The following is a 10465-nucleotide window of genomic DNA, read 5'->3' on the forward strand; positions in this document are numbered from 1 at the left end:
ACACAAGGCACAGTTCTAGGATCTCTTATCTTCTGGTTTTCTTGGCTTTCTTTCAATCAATGTGTTCTACATTCATTATAGTCCACAGGAATGATTTAATGTGGCTACTGTGTACAATTTATTTCCTTTCCTTGAAATATGCTTCACAATAAAATATGATTATGAGTGCAGTACACAGCCAACTAAAGTGTCTATTGTAGAGTGTTTCCTTTCATTTCTGATGGTTAGATGGCTTTGTGCCTTTCCGCTTTGTCTTCTTGTCTCAGTCTCATACCAACAGTTTAAAGACTTAATCACTCACTTTTACAGTATCCCTTCAAGCATTGTTTGTTTTAAATCTGACATTTGCCAAATGTTGCTTTTCGCTTTGACACCAAATCCTCCACCATATTGACTGTCAACTCTCTGTAATACTAATCCTGCTAATCTATGCTGCTGCTGTACAGAGCAAACACCTTTTTCCTTCAGTTTATAATTGTAGCTCCATGTGGGCAGGTAATGTAATCGATGTTTGTCCTTACACTGTGTAACTTGGGTTAACATCGACTAGCAAGCCTTGTTGGTGGCCCTTTTTGGCAGGGGGACACTGTGACACTGTGGGAAAATAACATGAGCCCCTTGGCCACGCAGGCATCCACATCCTTGGTTTCACATCACCTGCAATTTAAATTCCATTACTTGCCGTGCCACACTTCAAATAAAGCTTGGGCCTATTAATTACCAAAGTATGGGTTCAGGGTAAAGGTGAACGTGCAATTACAGAATTAAAACAAGACCCCGTTTAGCTTGTCAGTCCTGACAGAAATCATTTGAGTGAATTATTAAATGCTTCCACTGCTCTCAGCTTCATTGTCGTCTCAGGGAAAACCCAATCCAAGCTCTACTCCTTTCTCTTCAAAAGTAAAGCAACTAATTGTGCTTTCCTATAATTACTTTTGAACTGTACGTGTTTGGGATAAACAAAAGGAAAGAAACACCCGCTGTAACTGCTGTACCTGTGCTGCCTAATGCTTTCTGTGTTCCTTGAACCGTTTAATAAAAGAGGTCGAAATTAATGATAATTTTAATTTCGGTGTGGTGGTTGTGGTATTCATGCGGAAATTGTATATCATTATCAGGGTTTTAGGTCTAGTGAATTAGAAGCAGTAATTAGCTGCTCAGGTAAATTAAAGTTGTGATGTTGATAATTATGCTAGGATTGCAAAATAGATAACATTCACATAACACCAAATGATAATACACATTTTTTTCCCTTTCCCTTTGCTTTCTTAAAGGGACATTGCACTGAAACTGAAATGTCTCTTACTCCTGCTGCCATGTTTTAAACGTGTGCTTTACTAAAATGGAAAAACCTATATGTTTTATTTTTCAAAAAATCCTGCAAGCAAGCATTTTAAAAATTGCCTGTAATGACGCAATTTGCCGGTGGCTGACCAGATTCACTGGTTGAAGTTGTGTCTCTATGACAACCAGCTGTCTGTAATTAGCTAATCAAGCCAGAGTGAGGTTCCAGCGTCAGAGTGGCTGCAGAGAAGTCAAGAGTGACAAGTGTTTGCAGTAATTGCATTGCCGGGAAGTTAATGCTGACATAACTGCAAGGATGTGTGTTCTACTGTTGCTTTTCCTCAGGTATTGTAAAACTGAATGTTTCCCGTGTTGAAAGAGAAACAATCATAGCTGTTCAGTGCTGTTTGTCTTACACTGATTTCTGTTTCTCTGCAGCTCCATTGTGCTTCACTCCGTGTCAGCTGGAGGTGTGTATTGTGCTAAAACAGCCAGAGGTATGTAGTGTGCTTTGATTGATGTTTATACTTTTTTTTTAATCACCCATTAGTGGGTATTTTTGATATTTCAAAACAAATCGCTCACAGAGAATAAAACTGTTAATATGTCTGTGTTGCAGCCCGTGCAGCTGCTCTGGGTTTGGATTATCCTGGAGTCCATGGAGGGCCTGATCTCTATAGACCACCTCACCATGGAATGCACCACAGCATGATGGCGCCCAGACCTCAACCTGAGAATAACAATGATCCTGGATGGGGTGCGACTGAACCTAACATGGCCTCGAACGAAGGTCACCCCAGGAGTCTGCATGGCGCTTACAGGCCGGTTCAAACTGAATACACCACGGACCAAGTGCGCAGCCTTCCTAGAGAACGGTCACTTATTCACCGCAAGTCACATTTTAAGCAGGTCAAGCATGTTGCCCCTCCAACTCTGGCTGAAGCCCCAGGCCAGCCTGACCTTGTGAACAGGGACCCCCAAGGTCGCAACAAGCCGCGCTCGCATGTCTACAATAAGCATGACCTTCTGGTTGACGAGTCCGTCCCAAATAGACGTGGCATGTCCCAAAGCAGGGGTCATGGCCCTCACCAGAGGCGTTTCACTGGATATGGCCTGAGAAGAGAAGTTCCTGTCCTCAGTTCATACGGCATCATGAACAATGGCCACATCAGAGCGACAACTAGCTCAAAACCTGCTGTTGACAGACGGAAATGGATCAGGTTTCCTGGCCGTCTTCCTCAGCCCCTGCACCAACGCCTGAATGTCAAACAGTATTTTCAAGGTAACCCTGTCCTGAGACATCTGACGGAAAGCAAAATCAGGCCGAATTAGCTGGTGAGCTAAAGGGTCTGACACATAGCTAGACTGTCTTGTCAAATATTGTGTATGTAAGGAGTTCTTAAAGTTAACAGGCAAGCATTTTGTGAAGGGAAAAACAATGTGATTTCAGAATCTATTTTTCTGGCTTCCTCTAACCTTTACTGAAAGATGAAATGTCCTACCTATCTGAATACAAGCTCCTGCATTGTTGCTTCCTCACCTGTAGCTCTAAAACAAGTCACATCTTGTATTGTCTCTCGATTTTATTAAATTTCAAATGGCTATAATTCTCATTGCCTCTCTTTCTCTTCTCCCCTGCTCATCATAAAAGCCTCACTCAGGTCTGGATGTTACCAGAGTGCCATCTGTTGGCTCTAATGGGTACATCTCCTTTTGGCTCACATTGTGGAACACAGGTGCTGCTTAACAGAAGGTCAGCTTTTTACAAATCCCCTAATCTGTTTACAATCTGTTGTTTGCAAGTACTACTAGTGGGTATGCTAATTTCTCCAAATAACCTTGGTCTTTAAATGAGGCCATGTTTCACTAGTGTTCTGCCATTTCCAATAGAGACAATGGGGTTTTAAATGCAGCCTTATATTTAGAATTTAGGAAACGGTCACCAAGTATTTAATATTTGTCATTACTCATATTACAAAATAAAACCAGAGAAAAGAAGCTAAGGTGGGTTTTATAGACCAGATTAATTAAAGAAAAGCTTTATATTTCAGCCCCTGGCTTTGATTCCTCACTGAAAGACGTTTGAGTGTGTGCAATGGTAGGCGGGTTATTCAGTTATCAAGTGATTGAGCCATAAATCAATCAGGAGTCAGAAAGAACGAGTCGGTTATGAGCAATCATCCAGGACGTGTATAAGGTAATGAGGGACAGAACAAAGTACATCTATCAGCTGTTTATGGGAGGCGGGAACAGTGAGGAGTGGTAGTACATCATACAAGATGTCACGTTTGGACTAAAAAAAAGGGTTGAGGTCCAGCAGCTGCAGGTGGCCGGTTTAAAGCCCACACATTTGGTGATGTCAGGCTAAACCTAGAAGAATCCTGCACACATTATTTTGGTATCAGAGTATTGAATGAACCGCTAAGTAAATGGGGGAAATACTAACCCTTCAGCACAGGTTTTCAGCTAGTCTTCACTGATGTTCGCTGAACACCCATTTCCTGTTACATGCTGCAGTTGTTCGCCTCCTTACCTTCAATCAATGACTTAATGACCCCTTTTACAGTTTGACAAATTAGGCTGGATGTTGGGAGGTAAGAGAATCAGCTGTGTAAACCTGTGGCAACCTAAGATTAACCTGGACTATCTTTAATACACCAAGTGTACCTCTCTAGCTTAAATATAACATACAAAATGACTGAGAATACGTTTGCCATCTCTTTTAATTACATCCTTTACAATTTAACTCAGCTCAACTCTAATGTCAGATCAGATGTTTGACAGCAAATCCCACATAGAGCAGTACGGCCTAGAATACAGACAGGATGGGTTTAGCACTGTTTCCATGTTAGCATCAGTTTATTTGGAACAAGAAGAGGAACCAATGTGCTCATGGACAACTTCACAATAGTATTATATTGATGTTTACAAGATTATCTTTTATCTAGGCATGGAGGGATTTTCATTTTTATTTAAAGTCATGTTTTAGGTAGTAGTTTGTGTTGTTGCGCTGCTGCATATTGCTCTATTATTTATTTGTGTAAATCGCCACAAACCACTGTTGTGTCCACCTGTAGGACAAAATAACATTTTTACGTTTCCATCAACTGTAAGATGGTTAGGCCCCAGTGTATCAATAGTTGCAGTGTTATTTATACTTCACACATTGAATACTGAACACTGCAGTTATCGGTGCTATAATAAAATGCACCAGCTTACAGAGTCTGTTCCTCAGTACCTATACTATATATTTACAAGATATACTTGGCTGAACTTCTATTCTCCATCATGTTTGCCTACATTTATGCTTACCTATAACCTATTTCTTCAGAAACAATCCTTACTTTTGTGCAGTGTGAAAAAAGAAAATGGAACATTGAACATCTCCAGAATAGTAAGTGTTAGCAGCTATACTACGCACATCCAGCAGCAGTTCATAATAAATATCACTGCAGACAAACACAAAACATCCACACTGCCAGTCACAGCCCTCCTGTTCCCAAAGGTTTATGTGTTTCGCTGAATAAAGTTTGAAGTCATCTGGCCCTTCCTGCTGGAACAAAATTCGACAAAATGGTCAACGGGCATCATTTTATGTTAATCCACAGACCAACACAGTCAAAGTTTATAGAGTCCACAGAGCAAGATGTGCCACTCACAACTTAGCAGTCAGTGGAGCTTGTAATGTTAATGTTCACTTTAGGCTACAAAGTTTTAGTTGATATACAGGCAATCCACGTTTACAGAGATATTAATGTATTGTAATTCAGAACAGAGACTTATGTTATGATATGTTGGGTCTTAGTCAGAAGACATCATGACACATTAGAGAATTGCTGAGGATGACATAAAAAAGACATTCCATTGTGGTTCATGGTGAAACAAGACTTAGCAATGTCAGGCTACCAACAAATCAACACCTACTTATTAATACTTACAAGCATACAAACATCCGGAAAAGGTCAATATAACAAATACACTCAGATTATAGTTAGGATGATTAAACTCACACTAGGGCTGTGCAATTAATCATATTTTAATCGCAATTACAATTTTGGCCTGCCACAATTACGAAAACAACATAATCGAAAAAAACAATTATTTTGCTTTGCGAGGTTGTGACAGTGCACTGCAACACATTTGATCTAATTAATTTTGGTCTCATTTATTTGTATTTATCATATTTATATATGTTTAGTAGCTTGGGGAAGTGCGCTCCAAAATATTTGTTGATCTTGTTTATTGGTATTTATTATTTTGATATTATTTATTTAAATGTATCATTTATTTTATTTATTTTTGTATTGGTTTTTCAGTTGAATTATACGTTCAGGGTAATCAACAGTTAAAAAGATACTGTTCAAATTATTATTTGTATTTGTTTTAAAGTTCAATATTTTTTCTAAGTCAATGAATAATCGTATTTAATAATCGTGATATCAATTATTGACCCAAATAATCGTGATTATGATTTTTGCCATAATCGCACAGCCTTAACTCACACCTCCAACAGCCTTATCTGTCTTTTGGTGTCTTTTGTGGGTGTAAAAATGGTGAGCCACTGTAGGTTGTAGTTGTACAGCTCTATTTTACCAGGATAACCACCAAGCAAAAACTCAACAGCTCAAAACAACCCCGACCATTTATCAATGTTACCCTCTGTACTTTGACAAATACTAATGGTTAAATATTAGTGTTTATCCGAAGTAAACTAAGCTACTGCCCACTTCTGAGACACCTATACATTAAATAATCGAAGTTTTCCATGGGCCCTGTGATAAATCTGACACAAATGTATTAAAATATTTTTGTCACAAACAATTAGGTAAATATTTCTAACTTTTCTCAAACCTCAGTTGAAGGGTCGCAAGAAGACTTTCCTAATTTGCTTTATTCGTGAAACGCATTGCTATGTTTCACTGTTAAAAACTAGCTTTACTTGTACAGAATACTTGTAAATGTTACACATATGCTTATTTAACTCACAAAACCCATCCCACTAGAGTTTTATCAAAGCCCTGAGCATGTTACACTACACATGTTGTAACCTTTATATATACAGTCTATGGTTGTAACACACACCTTTTCTTTTACAGTAACCTTTGCTGTCTTCTTTTCCACAATCCCAGAAAGTGGTGGTTAATAAGACCGTGTTTTTTGTGCTTGTGTGTTTGTGTGAGTTGTGTAATGTGTGTGTTTCCTCTCCCCGTGTGGCTCCCTGTGAGCCCACTATAACCTGCCAGCACAACTGACCTGTGGTAAGGGGGAAATCAATAGTCAATTCCATTTTGCAGCCAGCGTGTGACAGGTACTAGATAGGAGTGGATTGGGTGCATGTAAGGAGCAGGAGCGTGAGTCGGCGCTTGACTGACCCCCTCTCTCTCTCCCTCTCTCTCTCCCTCTCTCTCTCCCTCTCTCTCTCTCTCTCTCTCTCCCTCTCTCTCTATCTCTCTCTCTCTCTCTCTCTCTCTCTCTCTCTCTCTCTCTCTCTCTCTCTCTCTCTCTCTCTTTCAGTGTCTCACTTCCTCGCTTGCCCAAGTACATCCACTCAGAGGTATATAAGATACAGTAAGGTATATTCATTTTTTTTATTATTCAATTTATTGAACATGTCAGAAACAGTTTTTTATTTTTTTATAATAAGAATTATAACAAAGAGATGCAAAACAACAAACAACAACAAAAAACGTTCAAGGTACAAAAAAAAATTCTCAATTTGTCTCTGCCATGTTCAACAGGGGCAAGAAGAAGCTTAAAACAACTTTTCTGGTCCTACCCCCTCTAGCGTAAATGTTTCTTGAAAATAAAAGATTAGTTCATCGTCATCAGCGTCATGTCCGTCATATTGTAAACAAATAATTGTTTTTCTACAAAACATCCAAAAAAAGAATTAACTTTTACATTGACAAGGTAAGGTATGCCTTGGGTTGTCCATGTTGTAATTGTATTCTGTGTTTGAATCCATACACAAGATTTATTGCACATTATTCCGTCCTGGCAAAGGGATCCTTCCTCTGTTGCTCTTTCCAAGGTTTCTTCAATTTCCCCCCCCCCTTAAATGTTACTCTGGGAGTTTTCCCTTTCCTCAAAGATCTAAGGACAGAGTGTGTCATATGCTGTACACACTGTAAAGCCAAGGCAATTCAAGGTGCTCTACAAAAGCATTAATACTGTAAGAAATTGAAATGCAAAAAGTTTAAAAATCTAATTTTGAAACAGATTGTGCAAATGGTGCAGAATTATTATAACACAATATCAATAGGACCTCGGGAAAAGCAGTAAACAGATGACTTTTTTTAGCTATGATTTTACCTCAAACTCAGGTAGACACATTAAGCAAATGTTGAATATATGAAAGAGTCTACTAATATGAACCCACTAAATGGTATATGCTAAGGAGTGAACACCTGTTTAATTGATGCTGACACAAAACAATTGATACACATATGTATGTGCATATGGCTGGACACTTTGTACAGCATCCATACATATGTGATTATACCCGTGATAAAAGGAAGATGCACCTTCCACACTGTCGCTTCTCAGACATATGGTCGCTCCATCTGGGAGTCTTGATGATGTGGGCAGCTAGCACAGAATATATCTGAGCCTTCAGTGTAGACTACAATTTCAGAAAGCTGTGTAAATGTATCTACAGTACTTTGGTTCAGACTCGTATACAACTCTCAAATATACAGACGCCTCAGTAATCCTGGGCCTTTTCCTCTAGCGCCACCAAGAGGTCGACATTTTTTTGTTTTTTGTGAGTATCAAAAGTACTACTTGATGGATTTCTTTGACATTTGGTACAGATTTTCTTAGTTGCCACTTGGTCATTTTCTCATAGACTTCTTTTAGCAACCGGTCACGTCGCCCCCTGCTGGCTATTTAAGAAAATGCAGGATTAAGCAGCTTTCTTATGGTACACTTACGGCCCGTCCGCACGGCAGCTTCCCATTCACTTTGAATGTGGTGACCTCAGGCTTTGCCGAACTGCATTGTGGTTCCGTCGCGTCGCTTTGCCTCCGTTGCTCGCTTCGAAAGTTGAGAAAAGTTCAACTTTTCAAGCTTCGACGGAAGCGTCAGCCAATCAAATAATATGCCAGTACAAGCTCTAGCCAATCAAACCGCGTGCTTGTGTGTCCGGGGTGGGAGATTAATGTGATTGGTTGTTGGTCGCGCTCCAGACACGCCCACCGGCAAGCTTCAACGCACGCTGCCGTGTGGACGTACCGTTAAGCCTATTTCAACCACATGTAAAAAAATGATACTGTTAAATATTTGTATTTGTCAAGATTTCACATGTACTCATAGATGGAAAAAATTAACAACCTGACAATTTCTTAAACTTGGACAAAAAATCTAAGGGCACTTTAGCCTGTTTTATCATAAAAACAACAGAGAAAGTCATTTCAATTAGACTTGTATAATGGATTACCAGAATTTCTCACTTCCCTCTCAGGGATTCCGTATTGAGTATTTAACTGAGAAAATTATCTATTATTTTCGGAGATGTAAGATTACAGGTCTGATTTGACAACACTTTAAAACAAAATATATTTCCAATTATGGGTTTGAGTGGAGTAGTAGGAGGGCATTGTTTCAACCAAAGGAACTTTGCCTCAAATATATATTTTTTCAGATGTGAATCTAAGCATCCATGATTATCAAAAGCCGTGAGTACAGCAGTTCTGTTAGCAGTTAACTACTATAATGCACTGTATAATAGGAGCTAGATATGAGAGGATATTCCCAGCAGTGACTAATTCGAGGTTAGTCACATCTCTAATGTGAATAAGAATCTGAAAAGGAGACAGCATCGCATTAAGTACAGTACAAGAACCGTAATCAAACCTCGAAAAGCTTCATCAGTTCGACTTGGCTTCAGGGCCCTCAGCTAATTTTACAGCTCACTGAAACGTAGCATGTAATACCCAGTGGATGGAGAGCGCTGCGTTCATTAGTGCTGATTAGAAAAAAAAGATCAAGCTAAATATGTCAACGCATGATAACCAGTCAATGTATTTTTAATTAGTGCCTGCTTTTCTTCTCTCCTGTTGATTCCTATTCACAAACCTACCACTGCGTGCATTTAATTCCTCCTCCAGCGCTCTCTTGATTAACAGTTAGCTTCCATTATGTTTCTGAGAGCGCCGTAGTGACCGAGTTGGGATGCAGACGTTAGATTAAAAGTTGAGTGGGTGAGCTCACTGCCTCGCCTCGTGCACCATTTTAAATGAGGCCTCAGCGAATCATTTTACAATTTAATAAGCTAATAAACGTGATATGGCAAGTAGTTCCAAGTGCCCTTGGGGGGTCAAGGCGCGGTTTGCAATCCCATTTAAGAGCTTGTTCTATTACTATGCTGACAAAGGCTTGGGCCGGCTCGCAGAGAGACATGACTGCGTTTTTGAGGCAGCAGATTTGATACTTCAGAGGTCACGCTCAACGCAGAGGGGTCACACTGAACCAGACCTATCGCATTTTTCAAGACGGCTGCCTGACTCATATTGTAGGAATTTTGACAGCAGCCATATTCAAACCTTTTGGAAAAAATACCAATCAATTGAAGTTGAACGACCTCCTTATTCTTATACACACAAAGGCCAAACACCTCACATTTTAAGAGATTGATATTCAATTTCTTCACATTGAGCTATTATAACAGCTTTTTATTTCTCCACCGACAATCCCACAGGCAATATAATAAAAAATCTTCCATTGAATACTGAAAACCCGGCAGTTTCAACTTTCCAATAACATCTGAAAGAAGAACACAGACCTCCAGCTCGGCCAAATGACCCTTCTTGCAATGTGAATAATTGCAACATAAGTTTGATCTGCTCCATCATTTAATGGGTTCTTACTTCAAGGGCCCATGCTACACTCTTTCACTTCTTCTGCTGACAAACAAACAACCAGTCTGAAAATATAACCCCATTTAGCAGGAGTCATGAATATTCAAACGTCAAATATCACCTAATATTCTCCAGATTTGATCATTTTCTGTAGGATTATTCGACCCTCATCTTTCGAGGAAACCCTGATTTTAAACACCCCTCTTTTCTTCCCATAACTGTGCCCCATGAGTCATGTGTTTCTTCCTGGAAAAAAGTGAAGTTTCACAAATTCAAAACAAGGATGTTGTTGCTGCGGCTGCTGCTGCTTGGCAAACACACAC

General features: G+C 39.5%; 1 protein-coding gene across 1 annotated transcript; it reads left to right on the plus strand.

Annotated features, from left to right (window-relative positions):
* The first annotated feature begins 1483 nt into the window (after positions 1-1483).
* LOC117468553 lies at positions 1484-2895 on the plus strand. Its single transcript, XM_034112741.1, has 3 exons — positions 1484-1629; positions 1723-1781; positions 1904-2895. Exons 1-3 carry the CDS (start codon positions 1601-1603, stop codon positions 2614-2616), a joined length of 801 nt encoding a protein of 266 aa, XP_033968632.1. The 5' UTR covers positions 1484-1600; the 3' UTR covers positions 2617-2895.
* The last annotated feature ends 7570 nt before the right edge of the window (positions 2896-10465 follow it).

This window comes from Trematomus bernacchii, unplaced genomic scaffold, assembly GCF_902827165.1.
Source record: "Trematomus bernacchii unplaced genomic scaffold, fTreBer1.1, whole genome shotgun sequence".
NCBI classification, from domain to species: Eukaryota; Metazoa; Chordata; class Actinopteri; order Perciformes; family Nototheniidae; genus Trematomus; species Trematomus bernacchii.